The sequence below is a fragment of the Eublepharis macularius genome, chromosome 5 (assembly GCF_028583425.1).
Source record: "Eublepharis macularius isolate TG4126 chromosome 5, MPM_Emac_v1.0, whole genome shotgun sequence".
Taxonomy (NCBI): domain Eukaryota; kingdom Metazoa; phylum Chordata; class Lepidosauria; order Squamata; family Eublepharidae; genus Eublepharis; species Eublepharis macularius.
Genome location: NC_072794.1, coordinates 9792075 through 9811718, shown reverse-complemented (window position 1 = coordinate 9811718; position 19644 = coordinate 9792075). Strand labels below are relative to the sequence as shown.

The 19644-nt window shown below is 45.6% G+C and overlaps 1 protein-coding gene across 1 annotated transcript in view; it reads left to right on the top strand.

The window, feature by feature from the left end:
• LOC129330611 (nuclear receptor ROR-beta-like) overlaps positions 1 to 9096 on the top strand; it is a 43953-nt gene extending 34857 nt beyond the window's left edge. The window contains exons 5-10 of the mRNA XM_054980715.1: positions 175 to 296; positions 2206 to 2338; positions 3767 to 3874; positions 5359 to 5469; positions 6636 to 6748; positions 8746 to 9096. Of these exons, the coding sequence (XP_054836690.1) occupies positions 175 to 296; positions 2206 to 2338; positions 3767 to 3874; positions 5359 to 5469; positions 6636 to 6748; positions 8746 to 8907 (749 nt within the window). The 3' untranslated portion in view covers positions 8908 to 9096. The remainder of the gene's footprint in view (positions 1 to 174; positions 297 to 2205; positions 2339 to 3766; positions 3875 to 5358; positions 5470 to 6635; positions 6749 to 8745) is intronic.
• Positions 9097 to 19644: the final 10548 nt, after the last annotated feature.

Genomic DNA, 19644 nt, shown 5'->3' with positions numbered 1-19644 from the left:
CCAGTGGTTGGAAACTCTACTGAACCACAGCTCCCACTACTGTAGCTCAGTGATAGATCACTGAAGATCAGAAGCGGTCGAATATTTATATCTGAAAAGGAGTGTGTGGAGAGGGCAGCCTGGCTAATCCGTAGGGCTGTGTAATAGAGACCTGATGCATCCTTGTGTTTCCAGAACGACTAGCACAGAATGTGATTAAATCACACCTGGAAACATCCCAATATACCAATGAAGAGCTGAAGAGGCTAGCCTGGACGCTTTACTCACAAGAAGACATCAGGAGTATGCAGAACAAGGTATATTTCTTTCCCCGCTTTGAATACAAGCATATGAGAATTGCTTTTCTAGGTGGGATGAAAGGCCTGTTTAGACCAAGTACGCTTTCTCTACTGGAGGCCTGGAGTATCGATCCTGGCACTATCAGAAGTTGAATGGAGCCAGCCCTTCTTGTTTCTCTCTGGAGAGCTTCCATTTAGCTTTCATGGCTAATTGGCATTGGCAGACATGTCTTTCCCATGCAGCTACGCACTCCACAGATGAACAAATGGTTCATCCCCCCGTAACGATGAAAAGGAATATATATGCATTCACCCATTCTTGTGCTGCCCATGCGCCAGCCTCAGGTGGCATTTTCACCTTTCACTTCCCTTTGGCCTGGATTATGTGGCAAGAATATCGGGTAGGGGTTAACTGTGGAAGCAGGGAATACATGTACTTTCATCTTCCTCAGAGGTGAACCATTAATGGCAGCTTGTGTACTCAAAGTCAGAGCCTGTTCATTCAGTATGAGGGCTGCAAGTCCCCTGCTGGGGCCCAGCCTGGGGGTGGGGGATCCCCTGCTCCCACCCTCCACCCTGCTTACTTGGCCAGCAGGGAAAAAGCGGGGGAACGTGCTTCCCGGGGCGCACTTCTGGGCAGCGTGGTGCACTACTGTGCACTGCAGTGGGCCAGTTCGGGCCCCAAACAAGCCAAATTGGGCCCATTTGTGAAGTCCAGAAGGTCACCAGGCCCCTCCTGGCAGCACTCCAGTGCTCTGCAGGGGGGTGAATCGGGCCCCTTTGGGGCCGAAATTGGCCTGCTGTGAAGTGCAGGAGTGCTCCAGGGCCTATTGTGCTGCCCTGGCAGCACTCCCCTGCCCCACAGCAGGCCCATTTCAGCCCCAAAGGGACCTAATTTGGCCCGCTGCGGAGCGTGGGAGCGCTCTCAGGGGTGGCACGAGGCCTGTATGATGATGTCACATCATTGAGCAACCCGGGAGCACGTGCATGCTTTCCTCACGTGTAGAGATATCTAAAAAGGTGAGTGCCAGATCTCCCTCCTGCCGCCCAGAGGGCAAGGGGACTTGACAACCCTAGGGCGGCTATTAATGATGGCAGTTGCTAGGTAACAGAAACGTTGTAGTAGGGATTTAGTAGGGATCCCACCCTACCTTTCACCTGGCCCTACTCACCTGAAAGCAGGCTGGGAGTCACTGGAGCATGTGGCAAAATGGTGTGTACGTGCACTCCAGAGGCCCCGATGATCCACTTTGGGTTGAAAACCAGAAGTGACATTGTCAGGGCTTCCAGAATTAGGAACCCCCGGATGCCTAGCAACCACCAGCCCCGCTTCCCCAGGTTGTAGTACTCTGTTGCCTAGTTCTAACGGTAACGTATTTGTGTTTGTCAAGCCACAAATATGGCTGCACAATGGCCTCAAATGGCTGTTGCTAGGTAACAAAAGAGGCCATAGCGCTCCACTGCATTCTAATGGTGAAGCATTTGTGGTGGGCTGATCTCACATAATGTCTGTCACTAGGCCACAAAGCGGTTGTCAGATTCCACTTCCTTCTAGTGGTAGACCTCAGATATGGCCGCACAAGCAGTCTCGTGGCTACTGTGAGGCAAGAAGGAGGTTGAAGCACTCTAAAAACTGTTGCCTGTGGTCTCCCCTGGCAATGGCTGCCAGTCAGCAAAGAAGATATATACAAGTGTGTCATGAGTTCACATTTTTTTTTTAAATCAACGTGACTCTGTTTTAGCTAAATTAAATTCTGGAGCATCAAGGTTAATTCCCTACACTTTTGGATTACTGAAAAATCCAGGGGGGTGGGGTTTGAATTGCAGGGCCTGTTTTTTAATGCCAGACAGCAATTCAGGCAGAATGTTGGGAGATGCCCCGGGGCTCCGAGACCTGGCTGATAACGTTTCCCTGTTAATTCGGCAGAGCTGCGAGGCCTTGTGGCAGGAATGCGCTCTGCAGATCTCCAACGCCATCCAGTATGTCGTGGAGTTCGCCAAACACATTGAGGGCTTCATGGAGCTCTGTCAAAACGACCAGATCATCCTTCTCAAAGCAGGTGAGGAGGAGTGATGAGAAGACACTGGGTGACTCCCATTCCCTGAGCAAATGACTCTCGCTCAGATAGGCTTGCTTAGCCTCCTAGCTTAAACTTCCCTTTTTTAAAAATCCCAATTAGAGACACTGCTATCATGCATGAACGTATTGATTTTTACACTGAAGAATTACATTGAGCATTGTCACTTTAAAATTCACCAATAAGGCATGGGATTTTCTCTGTTCTTGCACACTGCTCTGGATTGCATTAATTGACAATGCCCGTTTTCACACTGCTTACCGGCCGCGGAACATCGCACCAAGCTCCCGGAACAACAGCGTCTTCCTGCCGCGATTTCGCACGAGAACAACTGTTCCGGGACAACTGCTCGCTGTTGTTCCAGGAGCTTGGTGCGATGTTCCGTGGCCGGTAAGCGAAATCGCGCCAGGAAGACGCTGTCGTTCCGGGAGCTCAGCACAATGTTCCGTGGCTGGTAAGCAGTATGAAAATGGCCAGTGTGTATTTTAGGAACCACTCAAGAAGGCTGTGATGTAACCATAGACATTCTGGTACTTCCTAGAGCTGCCCTCTGTCACTTTCAGGTTTTTCCCAGAAGTGATGTATCAATGCAGCCGCTGTCACCTCTCCCCCTGAGAGCAGCTGCTAGCAGTTGGAGCAGTTGCTGGCAGTGGAACCTGGGGGCCAGGGGTACACTGCCCAGACTAGGGGATTGACAAGCTTACTTTGGGCCAAAATAAATATGAGGATGACCGACGCTGATTAGTTAAATCATATATTTAAATCACATATTTTTAAAGCCAAAGGGTCATGCTAAATCTCTCCTGATCACCAGGTAGGCAGTGGTGCATGCACGTGCATGCATGCCACTTTTCTTGTCAGTTGAGTTCTGATACTGGAAGTGATTTGCTTAGGGAAAAAAGAACTTGGGGGATGGCGATTCGGTGAAGATCAGCCGTTGGTGTACAACTCTCCTTCCTCCCCACTTTTGACAGTGATAGGGGAGGTTCTGGCTTAACAAACCATCGTGTCAGACTTGGCTCCAAACACGACTTTATGGATTATAAAGATGAATGGAAAAATCAAGAATATTTTAAAAATTGATACATAGTGCCTGTGTCAGCCGAGTCGATGTTACCTGATATATCCAAACATACGAACTATTTTTCTAACCTCCTCTTTTCTTTTTCCTTCCTTTTTTATTTTACCTTATTCCATCTCTTCCATTCTTATGGGGCCAATATTCCTTTTTGTCGATTTTTCCATATCGCCTCTTTGTTTTATATATCCTTGCAATACAAAAACTCCCTTTTTTAAAAAATGGTATTTTCAACATGGGGTTGGATTTTTCTTTTTTAAATCAATGTGGGGATGACGGACACCTCCTGCTCTTCCTCTGCCTGCCTCTGGCGGTCTTTCTGTCTGCATCAGGTTGCTTGGAAGTTCTCCTCATCCGAATGATTCGGGCCTTCAATCCGTTGAACAACACAGTACTCTTTGATGGAAAGTATGGCGGAATGCAGATGTTCAAATCTCTTGGTAAGCAAATGGTGTATTCATAGTGCTGGCAGCCGTGTTTTGTTGAATACTATCTCTGCCCTTTTCCCTTATAGGGTGCATACATCTGTTTTTGTTTTTAATAAGGGGAACAAACTGGGGGAGGAAAATTTAATCTTTTCCCAATTCACCTCGTCGAGGTCTATCATGCAAGATATTTTTCTTTCAGCCTTGCTTAATTTCTGGTATCAGCTGGGGGGAAGGGAGTTTAGGTGTTGAAGACAGCAGCAAGAGGCTGAAGGTTTCATCTCCCTGTGCACCCTCTTTGAGACTAAAATCAGACTCCGCCTCCCATCCACCATATACATGAACTAGGACTGCCAGCATTGCCTTGGCAAATGCTGGGTGGCTTTGAGTGTGTTGCCTGGGGACAATGTGATTTCCCAGGTGATGTTCTAGGAATTACCCCTAATCTCTTTGGTATAGATATAGAAATGTAAGGAAATTCCTAGAGCATCACTATGATGGCCATTTTCTAGCCATTTTTTTCTCTCCAGTTTTTTGAGGGCGGGTGACTGGAGCCAAGGGCAGGGCTTTACCTACTGTGGACAGGGCAAGTGGCAAGCCTAACATGAACAGAGCAGAACACATGATTAAACAATCTGTCAGATCTAGTTTAATGCTCTCATTTACTTCTTATGATGCGGTCATGTTTGTGGCTGGCCTTCCAGACAGTCAGTTGACCCTGATTATGTGGGAAAGTTTTGGAGGTGGTAAGGAAAAAATGACTAAGTTTCTAGAAGAACATTGGCTTGGGTCAAGGAAGGATTCCAGCTTTGGGCTTCAGAGGCCAGTAGGCCAAGACAGCAATGCCAGGGCAGTAACAGGGCATCCATTCACAGTAGAGTCCCTCCGCTGTTGAGACAAGCACAATGGGATGCAAGCAAGATCTCCAGGGCAAAACTGTGCAAGGAACGTACACCTTGGCATCTATCACATGGGAAACCATGGCCCACTTGGGACTAATCCTCACTACCTGAGCAGCTTGAAACTTGCTTTTTTAATTAAAAAATATCAGAAAGTCTTGCCCACATCCCTTCTACTGAGTCATTAATAAGATGACAAACTCGGCACTGGTTTTCAAAGTTGCAACTTCTGTGGAGAGAAGCCATTTAAAAACCATCTGTTGTGGTAGTGCAGTTTGAAGGGCTCTGTGAAGACACCCTTGTGGGAAATAGTCACACAGGCCGTTTTCACACTGCTTACAGGCCACGGAACATCGCGCCAAGCTCCCAGAACGACAGCGTCTTCCTGGTGCATTGTGCCAGGAAGACACTGTCGTTCCGGGAGCTCGGCGGGATGTTTCGTGGCCGGTAAGCAGTGTGAAAACAGCCACAATTAGCTTCCTGGCGTACAACTAGAAACAGTTAAATTGTGCTGCCAAAATTGTGTTAAATGACTGCTGCCATGACAGGCAGCTTGTTGTGGTAACATTCCCCTACTACACCTTTTTGCTTCTCATTTAGGCTGTGATGACCTCATCAGCGCCATCTTTGAACTGGGAAGGAATCTTTGCCGGCTGCAGCTGTCCGATGAGGAGGTAGCTCTCTTCACGGCGGCAGTCCTGCTCTCACCAGGTACATAACTTTAGCCAAAATGAAGGTGGTTCTGACCTGCCTGGTCAGTAGCCAAAGTCTTAGGGCCAAGCTACAAGTGACGAATGACACTTGAATGGCAAGTGAACAGACTCACGTGTATTCCTCCCTGTTCACTACGTGATCAAGTGGAGCGCAAGTGAACAGGGAGGAATACACGTGAGTCTGTTCACTTGCCGTTCAAGTGTCATTCATCACTTGTAGCTTGGCCCTTAGATAATTGGCTGCTCCAGCCAAGTAGCTCTTAACTATTGGTCAGAATCCCAATGGCTTCTTTCTTTTGCAAAGACTGCTAGAAGACTCAGCTACAGTGACTTCCAGATGTGCAGGTTTTTAAAAGCGCTGGATTCCCCTGCAGCCACATAGCGGCTGTGGGGAAATGGCTGTTAAAAAATAAATGAGAGCCTAAACAACCTTGGAATACCGCCACAGGGGAAGGAAGGGCCCATCTCCCCCCTAAGCTATTTTCCAAAATAGCGTGGGGGAAGGGTTCTCTGTTTTCACTGCTCCACATGGAGTATTCTGTGCACGTGGAGAAGTGACGGTGGTGGAAAGTGTTGTCAAGTCGTAGCTGACTTATAAAAATAGGGAAATAACCTCTCCCCATGCTATTTTGACACAGGAAAATGGCTTTGGGGCAGTGGGGGGGAAGGCAAGAGCTCTTTCTTCCCCTGCTCTTTTATTTTTGGTAGCTATTCCCCACAGCTGCTGTGAGGCTGCAGGGAATCTGAGTTGGGTCTGGGGAACCTGGACCCAACACTTTAAAAACTTGCACGTAGCTTGACCCTGAGAGTCTCTCTCATGTTATGTCAAACTGGGGACTGGCAGCAGTATCTAGGCACAACCAGAGCAGCCTTATGGAAATGCCAGGTTTCTGCAGCTCTGCTGGGCAACCATTGAAGATGGACAGACAGCGGTTTTGCAGCTCTTAGCTCAGCAAGAATCAGATAATACAGGAGGCCAATATAATTCTACCAGGGCCCATAAAGCAGCTGATCTAGTCTGATTTTTCAGACTGTCTGCCCGTTCTGATTTGCTACACACACTTTCCCATGTTGTTCTAAGTGCAAATAATTTAAAAAGTGTTTTAAATACTGATTTACAATCCGAGCAATGCCAAGTGATCAACTTGATGCTGTCTATCTCAGATCGCCCCTGGCTTTCGGAATCCAAAAAGGTTCAGAAACTCCAGGATAAAATTTACTTGGCTCTGCAACATGAAATTCAGAAGAAAAACTCCAGTGAAGACAGACTGTCCAAGGTAATAAAATGGGGCATCAGGTGATGGTCAATTCTGGGTCAGTTCTAGGTTTGGGGAACCCTAGGCAAGATGCCTTCTACTCGTCTCTTCCAAGTATGCTGTCTCATTCTGTGTGTGTGTGCATGCTTGTACAAGTGTACACCTTCTGTTGACTTCTATTGACTCTGATTCATGCGTCATCTAAAATAATCTCCACCAGCAGGTGAAAAGCTAACAGAAGCTAAATGAGGTATCATTGCTTAGTAGTTGAAGGTTAAGTAACATCTCCACCCCACCCCAGACACAGTAACTTTCCATGAGAAAACTGTCTTCCACCAGTCAGGGAATCCTTCTCTCTGTCATCTGATTTCCCCAAATTTTCAATAAGCACAAAAAACATTGCAAAAACAATTCCTTAGGACCCACCAAAATAGCAAATGGCAAGCTACAAAAGTTGTATGGAGAGAGGATTTCCTTTTCTTGCATGACAAGTGATCTGGCCTACCAACAGGATCTCGATGTTTGAATCCCTGTGCCATCCTCTGCAGGGAGTGAGCACGGTCTTTTCCCAGTTGTGCCCCATCTTTAAATGCCCTTTGATCAGGGCTTTTTTTCAGGCGGAACACGGGGGAATGGAGTTCCGGAACCTCTTGAAAATGGTCACATGGCTGGTGGCCCCGCCCCCTGATCTCTGGACAGAAGGGAGTTGAGATTGCCTCCACACTGCCGAGTGGCATGGAGGGCAATCTCAACTCCCCTCTGTCTGGAGATCAGGGGGCGGGGCCACCAGCCATGTGACCATTTCCGCGGAGGGCAACCCACTGAGTTCCACCACCTCTTTCCCCAGAAAAAAAGCCCTGCCTGCAATCAGATTGAATCTGAAAAAATCAGAATACTTTTTTTAAAAAAACCGTTATCTGGAATGTGGTTAAATGTACATCTGACCATATCGGGAGGAGGAGGTTGCATTTCAGAGAAAGCTCAAGTGTGGATGAATGACTGGGGAAAGTGGCCACTTTATTTAGAATGTGTATATACCACATCCTCACTTTTAATAAAATCCACAGACAGTTTCCAGCAACAATAAAATCCAAGAATACCAGAAATATTAAACAGCAACCTAAAATTAGACTAGCCATTACATGAAAGGGAAAACATTAAAATTGATCTTTTTTTTTTTTAAAAGTGGTAACATTAGAAAAAAATAGTTGTTGAAATATGCAGACAGGCCTTGTGAGTAGAGGACACGAACACACACACGCATACACGCATACACGCATACACACACACACACACACACACACACACACACACACAAAGTACAACAAAACATATGCAGCATCCTGAAAATATCTAGGGTATATACAAAGGTTTTATACTAGCACCAGGCAAAGGGTTCCAGGAGGGATATTTCATTGTTTTGGGCAGAATGGGAAAGTTCTAAATAAGCAAGGGGCCACATCAGAGAAGGCCCTGTCTTTAGTAACTACACAGAACAAGGTCTCCGACAAAGATGAGTACCCCTCCCCCTTGAAATGACTTCATATGTTCTTCTGCTTTGTAGCTTCCTAATCTTTATGGCAGAGATCTCCAGCAGCTTGAGCTGGCAAACTCCTGCAGTGTAGCTCATACATCCCTCAGAGGATGCAAGAAAGGATCGCAAAACAATCTGATCTAGAGTTTTTTTAAAGTAGGATTTTTATTTTCATTTCATATTTTTTATTTTTATTTATTTATTATTTTATTTTATTTTTTACTTTATTATTTCTTCTTATTATTTATTAATTTTTTGGTTTTGTTGTTATTTTTATCTTTATTTCAGAAGAATTTCCTTTCTACTGCTTAGCTGAAAGCCTCATTATTGGTCCTCTTTTCTCATCTAGGTTCTGTTTCTAGGATGGAACTAAGCTGTAGGGGGGTGGAGTCGATGGGATTGTTTGTTACTCACAAGTAGATCTCACTAAAGAAAAGCTATTGGTTCTCTGACATGAGGGGGGTGTGTGTCTCTTTTTCTGCAGATGGTCTCGAAGCTGCCCTTAATGAAGATGATATGCAACCTGCACTTGGATAAGCTGGGATTTTTCCGCCTTGTTCATCCAGAGACGGCCACAAATTTCCCGCCCCTTTACAAAGAGGTCTTCAGCTCTGAACTCCACTTTGGTGACCCCCAGGAGAGCTAAGGGTGTTCAGAGGCCCAACTGAGCTTTGTCTTGGAACCCTGGGAACGGACCAGAATTCTGGAGGATGGTTTGGGAGAAGAGGGGGGAGACCCCCCCCCAGATGCTTATTTGAAACTAAATGACTGACTTTGCAAGGCCTTGCAGGGCTGGATTGCCTTTCTGTGGTCTGCAGTAGCTAATGAATGTATTTGCACCTTGGAGGATCCACAAAAAACTGACTTTACTGTTCAGTGAAATGAATGTGAACCACCATTTGGTAAGAAAGGTACCCTGGTAAGCAAGTTTCTCATCCTTTGTTATACATGTGTTCCAGTGGGGTGCGCCCCTTTCCCCCCTGTCACGTGAGCATACCTATGAAAAACCCCAGAGTCAGCTGACGCCCACTGACAACGATGGTCATGCCTCATTTACAATGTGTGTATTGTTATTATTTTATTATTATCATGATTATTGGAGTGTATGTGTGCATTTCTGGTTTAAATGGCCGTGGGGGGAATGGAAACTGGGCAATACAGACTTGTTTCACTAGAGGTAGGCAATCTGAAGTTTGGGGTGGCTGTAGGTGTGAACAGATTGATCCTCCAAGTACTGAAATGGTAAAGAGGAGAAATGAACCTGGGTAGCTGTGTAATTAATTTTGTACGCGTATCTAGGGCAAGTGAAAAGCCAAGCTTGGAGGGCTGGACCCTCTACCTGAACAGAGGCGGAAAAAACTGAATTCCTCCACGTTCCTTTCTTAGAAACGATGCTGCAAAGAGAGTTAACAGTATGAAAGCGTTTCTCTAGAACAGGACAGATCTCAGAGAGATCCAGATATCTATGCTCTTTATTATTAAAGTGGTCTTTTGCTCTTTCCCATGAAGGAGTTCGTGTCCAGTTTCCCAAGATTCTTTTTGCATTTAAAAAAAAAACAACAAGCTCCCGCTTCTCACTGTTTGCAGAGAGAGTCAGCAGAAGGCTCCTCCTGAGTTCAGGGGATTCATACTCCACATCCTGTTTTTAAAAACCAAAAGGTGATTGTGCTTTATCTCACTTGGGTTGGCCTTGACAAATCCCACTGCCAAAAGGATTAAGCTGGAGAAGGAAATTGACAAGGCCACCAGGAGGAAATCAACAAAGCCTACGTGAAATTGACTGGAAGACCTCAAAGGCTGGGGGTTCTTGGCTGTCCCCCTGCCTCACCACTGAAAACTGGAAGACAGTCCTGCAACCTAGGTAGGCAGCTGAGCTCCTGACGTCATTCCTGCCAGGACTCTAGATGGGCAGAAACGGCAGGGGTATGGGCGCATCGCAGGGGGGGTGGGATGTGTCAGCAGTGATGCTGAGTGCCTCTTGCACCACTTCCAGCAGGATGGACGCCCCCCCCCCCGGGAATTGTGCTGTCCGAGTCAGCTTCAACTCGTCTGCAACGAACAGTATTGATTTTCTATGCTCTTCTCACATTTTCAGGCATTTCCCATCCATCTCAACGTTCTTTGCTTTTAGGAACCCTGTCTTCCTCATCTCCCCCCCCCTGCCATTCTTCAGGGCAGTTGCAAAAGGGTGGCTGTGTTACTTGGCCATAGCAAAATGAAACACAAATCCAGTGGCATTGTAAAGTCTAACTACGTTTATTTCTACGTGAGATTGCATGGGTCACACAGCCCACTTCAGCGTGGCTGCAGGGCTGTGCCTTTTAGCCCCCTCCCCTCACATAATGTCAGATTTGTTTCCCCAAGGCACTGGGGTGGGGACAAAGAAAAAGAGCCACTGTATTTCTGTGTGTTGCCATTCAGATGGGGGGGGGGGTTAATGTAATTGTTCAGTGCTGTATAGATGGGTGCCCTGCAGTGTTGGGGGAGGGAGGAAACAGTCCCCCCCAGGCAATTAAAGGCATTGCCTGAATGAGAGATAGGAAGAGGATCAGTGAATTCACTTCATTCTCCTAAAAACAAGGAAGCACCTTAAATCAAGAAAGGCAGAAGCCTTGTTTGCTAAATTAAGACCCACATACACCACAAATTTCACCATCCTATGTTTGTAATAAAGCACTTTGCTCAGGGCTTTTTTTCAGCTGGAACGTGGGGGAACAGAATTCCAGAACCTCTTGAAAATGGTCACATGGCCGGTGGCCCCGCCCCCTGATCTCCAGACAGAGGGGAGTTTAGATGGCCCTCCACGCCGCTGAGTGGCGTGGAGGGCCATCTAAACTCCCCTCTGTCTGGAGATCAGGGGGCGGGGCCACCGGCCATGTGACCATTTTCTCCGAGGGCAACCCACTGAGTTCCGCTACCTCTTTCCCCAGAAAAAAAGCCCTGACTTTACTAATCTGGAATTACTGAAGCTAAGCCCCAACTCAGTTATAAGTTTACAGAATGGCAATGCGTTGGACAATGTTTTAAACAAAAATCCTGAAATGGTATCAGAATTATGGCTTGTAGTATAATGACCTTACATGGATGGTATTTTGGTTCTATAATGACCCCAGTATTGATTTCTGTAGGGTCTACGTGGACACACAGACACACACACTTTACTCATGCACTTTCCCTATCAGGTTCAAATACGAATAAAAGAAACGATGCTGAATGGCTCAGAGCTCCTGATTTTAACTACTGTATAAAGTAATTGTTGTATTGTTTAACGCCACAATGGGGTCAATTAGACCCCAATATCTTGAAAAAGCAGGGTTTTATGTTCCAATTAGGGCTTCCATGCCCTTTTAATAAACCCTCAAATAATAAATAATACTAATAAGAGACTCAATTGCAGGAGTTAACAATGGTTTGAAACAATACAAAGCAATCAGCACTATTATTGCAGAAGAATTCAGGGAGCAGCAAGTGGGGGAATTTTTACATATGAGCCCATATTCATGGCTGAACTGGTTTCACAGCCATTCCCTTGCCCCAAGGAACTCTGGGAACTGCAAATTCCCTTGCATCTCTAATCAAAGGCTCAGCGCCCCCACCATACTACAGTTCCCATGATCCTTGGGGGAGGCCATGACAGTTAAACTTGCATAAAAATTGCTTAAGTCTATGTAGTACAGAAATAACCTTACTGTTTGCAAGAATAATAATGGGGTTCTGAAAAATGAAAAGGAAGATACAGGGTAGATGCTATGTAATGGCTCCTCTATACTCCCAAGATATGGAATCTGGCATAGAATCCCGCATTCTGAGAATTAACTTTTTTTTTTTAAAGTGCAAGTCTCTAGTCCTCACAGCTCTGAGGACACACTTGTAAAAGTAGCCTGTCAGGGAACCAAGCCTGACCTTTAGTGGTCAGGGGACAAGACTTCAGGGGTTCGCAGGAAGAGAATCAGGAACAAAACGAAACCAAGCAATGATGGATCATTCTTTCGAAAGCAATGATCGGCATAAATACATTGGCCATTTTCACACTGCTTACCGGCCACAGAACATCGCGCTGAGCTCCTGGGAGCTCGGTGCAATGTTCTGTGGCCGGTAAGCAGTGAGAAAACGGCCATTATATATAATCTATATATAATCTTTTTTTTTGGAAGAAACAGAAACTTAAATGTATATTTATCACCTCTAAAACCCTCACACTGTGTATGAAAAGGAAAAAAAATATTGGTTCATTATGTATTTATTCTTGTGAATGTTGGTGCAAAAGCGATTTTAAAAAAAACGCTGTCTGTTTTATGTTGTTTATATGTTTGGGATGAAAGGAGAAATGGTATGCATTTGTTTAAACACAAAACTCACTCTTGCATTAGGGAACAGAGAGGCTTTCAGGGGGGAAATGACCTTTTTAGATTTAGGATAACAACATTGCTTCTGTTTGCATTGAATGTTTTGTTGTGTAAAGATTGTAATTTCTATTTTTTTAAAGAAAAAAGCCCCTACATTTCCTATTGGGGATCAGTCCACTTCAAACTGCAGGGAGGTGAGCTGGCAAAGGCCTATTTAAAAGAGAGGGAGGGAGATGAATTTTTCATGAACTTTAAAAAGTAATATAATCTGTATTAAAATCAAACCTTTCAATAAGATGTATTCTATAGAGAGATGTATATTGCACAAGATCTTATGGGGCAAACAAAATAAAGTGTTTTACAGGGTGAAAAAACAATAGACTTGGGTGTCTTTTCTCCTGGTAAATTGACTTTTTAAACATATTGCTCCAGCTCAAGAATTTGGGATGAACTGTAGAGATTAAATGGGAAATGATGGAAGGAAAGACTCACATATGTGTAGAAATGTCACAAATGCCAAATAAGAACCTGCTCATAACAAAGGAATGGGATGAAGTGGTGACTTTTTGTTTCTTTTAGATTGCACTCACTTGTCAAATTCGGCCCATGTTACTTTTCCCAGTGCTGACTCTTTTATGCTGCGAGTAAGGTTGGAAACCATGCACTTCTAAAGAACTTGAACCCCTGAAGAATGACAACAGTTAGGAAATCACACTAAATTTTAACGAGCCAGCATGGTGTGTAGAGGTTAGAGTTTCAACTAAGATCTGAGAGGCCCAAGTCTGAATCCCCACTCTGCCATGAAAGCTTTTCGGGTGCCCCTGGGCCAGTCACACAGTCCCAGCCTAACCTACCTCACAGGATTGATGTGGGGATAAAATGGAGGAGAAGAAAACAATGTGAGCTGCTTTGGGTCCTCATTGGGGAGAAAGTAGGGTTGCCAGGTCCGAGCTGGGAAACTCCTGGAGATTCTGGCGGTGGGAGTCTGGAGAGGGGCCTCAATGGGGTATAATGCCATACAGTACACCCTTCAGAGCAGCCATGCTCTCTCTCTCTCTCTCTCCCTCTCTCTCAGGGCGGCTCACATCATCAATAAAATACAATAATACAATAGTCCAAGCACCATTATACATAGGCTACTTTAGATACTGATTTTCTCCAGGGGAACTGATCTCTGTTTCCTGGAAATCAGTTGTAATTCCAGATCTCCAGCTACCACCTGGAGGCTGGCAACCCTAGGAGAAAGGCAGGATATAACTCAAGATAATAAAAATAAATAACAAAGGGTCCCTGTGAGAACGAAAGATCACGCCTGCTGGAGTGGAATTTAGTCCCGCTTCCTATTTCCTACAGAGGCCAAATATATGGTCCGAGAAGGCCTTCAAGAAGGGGATGGAAACTGAAGATTTTCCTTCATGGTTGCCCCCCAGCACTGGTAATACTGCCTCTGAACATGGAGGTACCTTTTTAACCTTCATGGCTCATAGCCGCTGACTGACTTGTCCTCCATGAATTTGTCTAATAATAATAATAACAACAACAACATTCGATTTATATACTGCCCTTCAGGACAACTTAATGCCCACTCAGAGCGGTTTACAAAGTGTTATTATTACCCCACAACAATCACCCTGTGAGGTGGGTGGGGCTGAGAGAGCTCCAGAGAACTATAACTTGTCCAAGGTCACCCAGCTGGCTTCGTGGAGGAGTGGGGAATCAAACCCGGCTCTCCAGATTAGAGTCCCGTGCTCTTAACCACTACACCAAACTAATCCCTTTTAATCACCATCGAAACTAGTGGCCATCACTACATCCCATGGCAGCATGTTCCACAAGTTAATTGTGAATTGTAGAGAAAGAGCTTTATTTTCTGTGTCTTAAACCTGCAGCCCGTCATCTTCATCGCCTGTCACCAAGTCCTAGTATGGGGGAAGAAGAAAATGCTCACTCTGTTACGGTTACCAGCCTCCAAGTGGGGCCTGGAGATCTCCTGGAATTACAACTCATCTCCAGCCTACAGGGTATTAAATATTGTGCTCAAGTGATGTCAGCCAGGCAGTGACTTCAGCTCATGATAGTAACTTTATTTGCAAAAGAACAACAATGTGGCTCCCGAGGGAGCCAGATATATACACCTCCAACTCCACCCCATTTCAGTAACTCCTCAATAAGAACACAGGCACTAGGATTCTTCATTTGCGTGCACTAAACAAAAGGTAACATGTTTACATGACTGCAATTGGCTCATATCCAGGGGAAACAATTGGTTGCTGATAACCCTAATTCCCAATAGGATTGGCTACCTGAGGAGCCCTGTTTTCCTCGAAGCTAGCCCAATACATAACACCGAGATCAGTTCCCTGGGGGGAGAAAATCACTGCTTTGGAGGGCTGACAACCTGTACAGGATGCTGTACAACCCTGCTGAGTTCCCTCCTTTCCCCAAACTCTGCTCTCAGCAAGCTGCACCCACAAATCTCCAGGAATTCCCAAACCCAAGTTGGCAACTCTACCCTCTATCCACTTTCTCCCCTCTCCATAATTTTATAAACCTCTACCATGCCACCCCAGCCATTTTTTCTCCAAACAAAAAAAACACCTCTCCATACTCCTTAGCTTTTCTTCATAGAAGGAGGTCCCAAAAACGTTATCAAAATTGTTTTAACTGGGGGTTTCTCCTACCCAAACAAACAGGAAATTGAGCGTAACTCAGCAAAGCTGATTTGCAGTTAGTGCAGGACACCCTTAGCACAAAACACAATGAAGTTACAAAACTCAGGGCTGTACAACATACTTAAGGGTTTAAATGGCTAAGGCTCAGGGACCCTCTAATAGGGAATGTCCCTGGTAAATAGGGACCACTGTAGGGGATTTAGAAAAGTTCCATATGACCTATGCAGCACTGTGTTTGTAGCAAAAAGGTTGTGCAACATTGCCTGTTGCTGTTCCCAATAAAGAACAAATTGAAACCCAAAATTCTCTGCAAAACTGGCAGCCCAAGCCCAGAGCCGAGAAAGATTCTTGGACAGGTTGAACAGATAGAAAGGAAGGGGAGCACAAAGCCTTACAGATATTCAAGCCAGCCGATCTTCCTGTAGTCCAGAAGCTGTTCTGCCACCTAGATACACCTTGTCAACAATGCTGCAAGAACCAGTCTTGGTTTTCCCTCCACCCACCTTCTCTTATGCAAAAACCTCTTTTCATTCAGTCAAGGCAAACAGCATAAAATGGAACTCAGCCCTGCAAAATGTCCCAACACATCATTCCTGGAGGAGAAAAATCAATGGTTCTCAGCCACACTAGCTAAGTGAAACCTCCATGTATAAAGGCAATCTATCTCATTTGCGGGGCCAATAGGATGGGTTCCTTCAAGCCCTGACTGTGGGTTTCCCACCATTCTGGCCAGTTTACAGTGCTGGATTAAATAGAATTTGATCTGATTCAACAGGATTGCTCGTACATCCTTGTACTGAATTCACTACTGCAAGATGACGTGCATGGCCACTTTAAAAAGCATTAGAGACCTTTACAGAAGATAAATGATAGATAGGAACACTCACACAGCCCCAGGGAACCTTGGGACATATCCTCCCAGGCCCATGCAGTTCTGCTGATACCAGGAGATCATTTGCCAAACCCTCTGTTTTGATGCTTGAGGACTGCCTGCCCAGGAGTTGATATCTGAAGGTTCACTCACTGAAGGGGTCTTCAACATCACAGATGAAGTTTTCTGTATCCACTGGACCGACCCTGATGCAAGCTGGAAGGACTTAGGAGAGGAGAAGCAGGAAGAAGTTAGGAGCAGCGATCTGAAAGAGATTCCAACTTGCCAGGGACGGAGACAGAGGGCCCAACTACATGTTATAAGGACTTTTGGGGGTGAGTTGGGTTGGGGGTCCCCAGGCCAGACTCACTTTTTTTGTAGCTGCAGAGCAGCCACAATGTATGTCGTTTTAATAATTAGCAAGTGCCCAATTCTGCTTGAAACAGTGATGTGTTTGGGGGAAGAGGGTCTCCTTCCTTCCCCTCCATGATGTTTTCCCAAGCAGAAACTGCTGGGCAAGAGTAGGGTTGCCTTGCCAACCTCCAGGAGGTGGCTGGAGATCTCTGAGAATTCCAACTGATCTCCAGACTACAAAGATTAGTTCCCCTGGAGAAACTGGCTGCCTTCGAAGGTGGACTATGCCATTATACCCATCTGAGGTCCCTCCCCTCCCCAGACCCTGCCCTCCCAAGGCCCCGTACCTAAAATCTCCAGGAATTTCCCTATCCAGAACTGGCAACCCTAGAAACAGCTCTTCTCCGCCCCCCCCCCCAAACACGCACACCGCAGTTCCAAGCAAAATCAGACTTCTACTATATTTTAAAATGACATTACCCATGACTGCTCTGCGGTTGCCCTACGGCTTTTAGCCTAGGGACCATCCATTTCACATGCAATTGGAAAGAACAACCAGTATGGGGGAGAGAGAGAGAGAGACAGAAAGAGACACCAGGCATATATACCCAAACCCCTGTAGCAGCACTGACATAATAAACTATGACAACACCCTATAGATAATGTTATCTTTGACACTTCCCTACTTTATAGGGTCACTGTGTGCCTGCTTACAGCAGGCAATCTCCCAACAACTCTTTTTTATGCCCTCCAGTGCCTCAGGCACCAGCATGAGAAAGTGGGGGAGGAGGAAAGGAGGAAATACTTGAGTCTGGCACAACTTTGGATTTAAACTGGAAGTGACAAGGGACGCTCAGGCTTTTCTTGAAGACTTTATGGTAAAATCATAGCGTTTTTGAGGCCAGAGTTTCCCTGGCAATGTGCTGGCACCACTTCTGGATACACGGGAGTGACATCAGCATGGCTCTAGTGACATGAGCGCATCACTGGTGCCATCATTGTCATGTATGCCTGCCTGCAGTACATGCCACGGGTATGTTATGTGCAACTATGAATCCTCTGACCCTATGGAGAGTTCTGAATACCTTTCAGTGCCTGTTATTTGGAAGTTCAGTGTGTTATCTCCCCTTTGAAGTTAAACCAGGGCTTTTTTTCAGCGGGAATGTGGTGGAACGGAGTTCCGGAACCTCTTGAAAATGGTCACAAGGCTGGTGGCCCCGCCCCCTGATCTCCAGACAGAGGGGAGTTTAGATTGTCCTCCGCACCGCCGAGTGGCGCGGAGGGCAATCTAAACTCCCCTCTGTCTGGTGATCAGGGGGCGGGGCCACCAGCCCTGTGACCATTTTCTCCGAGGGCAACCCACTGAGTTCCACCACCTCTTTTCCCAGAAAAAAAGCCCTGAGTTAAACACTTTCACTTCTGTAGCCAATGGCCTTGAGGCCAGATGCAGCTAGTCTGAATTGTATCTTCCCTGAGAACAGGGATGATTTCAGCCCCAACTTGCTTTTGTTACCTATCGTAGTCTAAATTCTGATACTTTTTGTCTGTGGCGTTCGCGCCAGAATCTCAACGGGCTACTAACCTATAACTAACCATGCTTTCCCTCAACACATCGCTTCTGCCAATTCCACTGAGCACCTTGAACCTGATAGATCTCTAATAAAAGTTACTTCAACCAAACCCCCTGTGTGATTGATATGGAGAACTTGGGGATTTACTTGCCAAGGACTGACAATCATGATGTCAACGGCAAGGCAACCTCCCCACCCCCACCCCAGCAGAGTGTCTCCCGTCAGCTGAAAGATGTTTTGGTAAAGTGATAGGGACTGTCCTACAGTATCTTGTACATACTGTCTATTGCTGTAAATATGATCCTACTATGTAATTCCTGCACCGTTTAACGTGTCAAGTTAACACTCGTGCTTGGTTTCAGCTTGCTTTCAGCTCTGTTATCAGATTTCTGTTCATTGCCAGATTTCCGCAATCCAAATCTCTGTTGCATTGTTTACTGGAACGCCCCATTCCTGTTGACTTATATTGTCTCATGCTGTGGAATCCTGCTGAGTCTCTGTGAGAAGGGCAGACTACAAATAAAATAAATAAAGACCACTGAGAGCAGAACCCCCGTGCTCTGGCCTGGGCAGTCTGCCTCAAATTGCCAGAACAGAATGGTGGGAAGGGCCTGTACCCCACATTGCCCTGCTCCTCAGCTATTTATTATGATCAAAATTAAGGTGTACGTGGCATTAATAACATCTTCATGTTAGTGACAATAATGTTTGTTACTGTTAATACAACCTGTCAAAATTAATGAGGAGTGGTAATCATACTATATTAGAAGAGCAAGCTCCAAGTCCAACAGCACCTTAAAGACCAACTAGATGTCCAAGGTATGAGCTTTCGAGAGTCAAAGGGAACAGCAGAACAACATGGCTTCCCACTTGAAACATACTATACTATTACTACTGCTACTATTATTATTAACAACAACTACACTTATGTACTGATCTCCTAGACATATTAGTATCCACTAGAGCAGAGAACAAAGTCGGAATTATTATTACTTCACAACAAAGCTGGAGAGCTGGGGTTGAGAGGCATGACTTAACGAGGGTTAAGAGCTGGAGCTTGGAGAGGGTGGGGTTTGAGGAAGGGAAAAACCTCAGCAGGATATAATCCCAAAAAGTCCCCACTCCAAAGCAGCTGTTTTCTCCAGGGAACTGATCTCTCTGGTCTAGAGATCAGTTGCCATTCCAGGAGATCTCCAGCCACCACCTGGAGGCTGGCAACCCTAGGCTTAGCCAAGGCCGCCTGCTCAGCTCACAGCAGTAATGGCAGTCAAACCAGCAGAGCGCTGGTTGGCAGATCAATCACTTAACCACTATGCTGCCGCAGCATATGCATACTAATAATATTAATTAGTTAATACAATTATATACTGCCTTTCTGTCCAGACATTCAGATATTAACGTAATGTACATTACATTTATTCTAGGTCTTCCCGAAACAAAAGAGCAGTATTGCATGGAACGTTCAAGTTTCACAAAGTTTCACTTTAGGGGATAGACACACAGTGCAGCCCTATGCAGAGTTACTGTAGTCTAAGGCCATTGAAGAGCCATAGGATTGCCCTGTAAAGC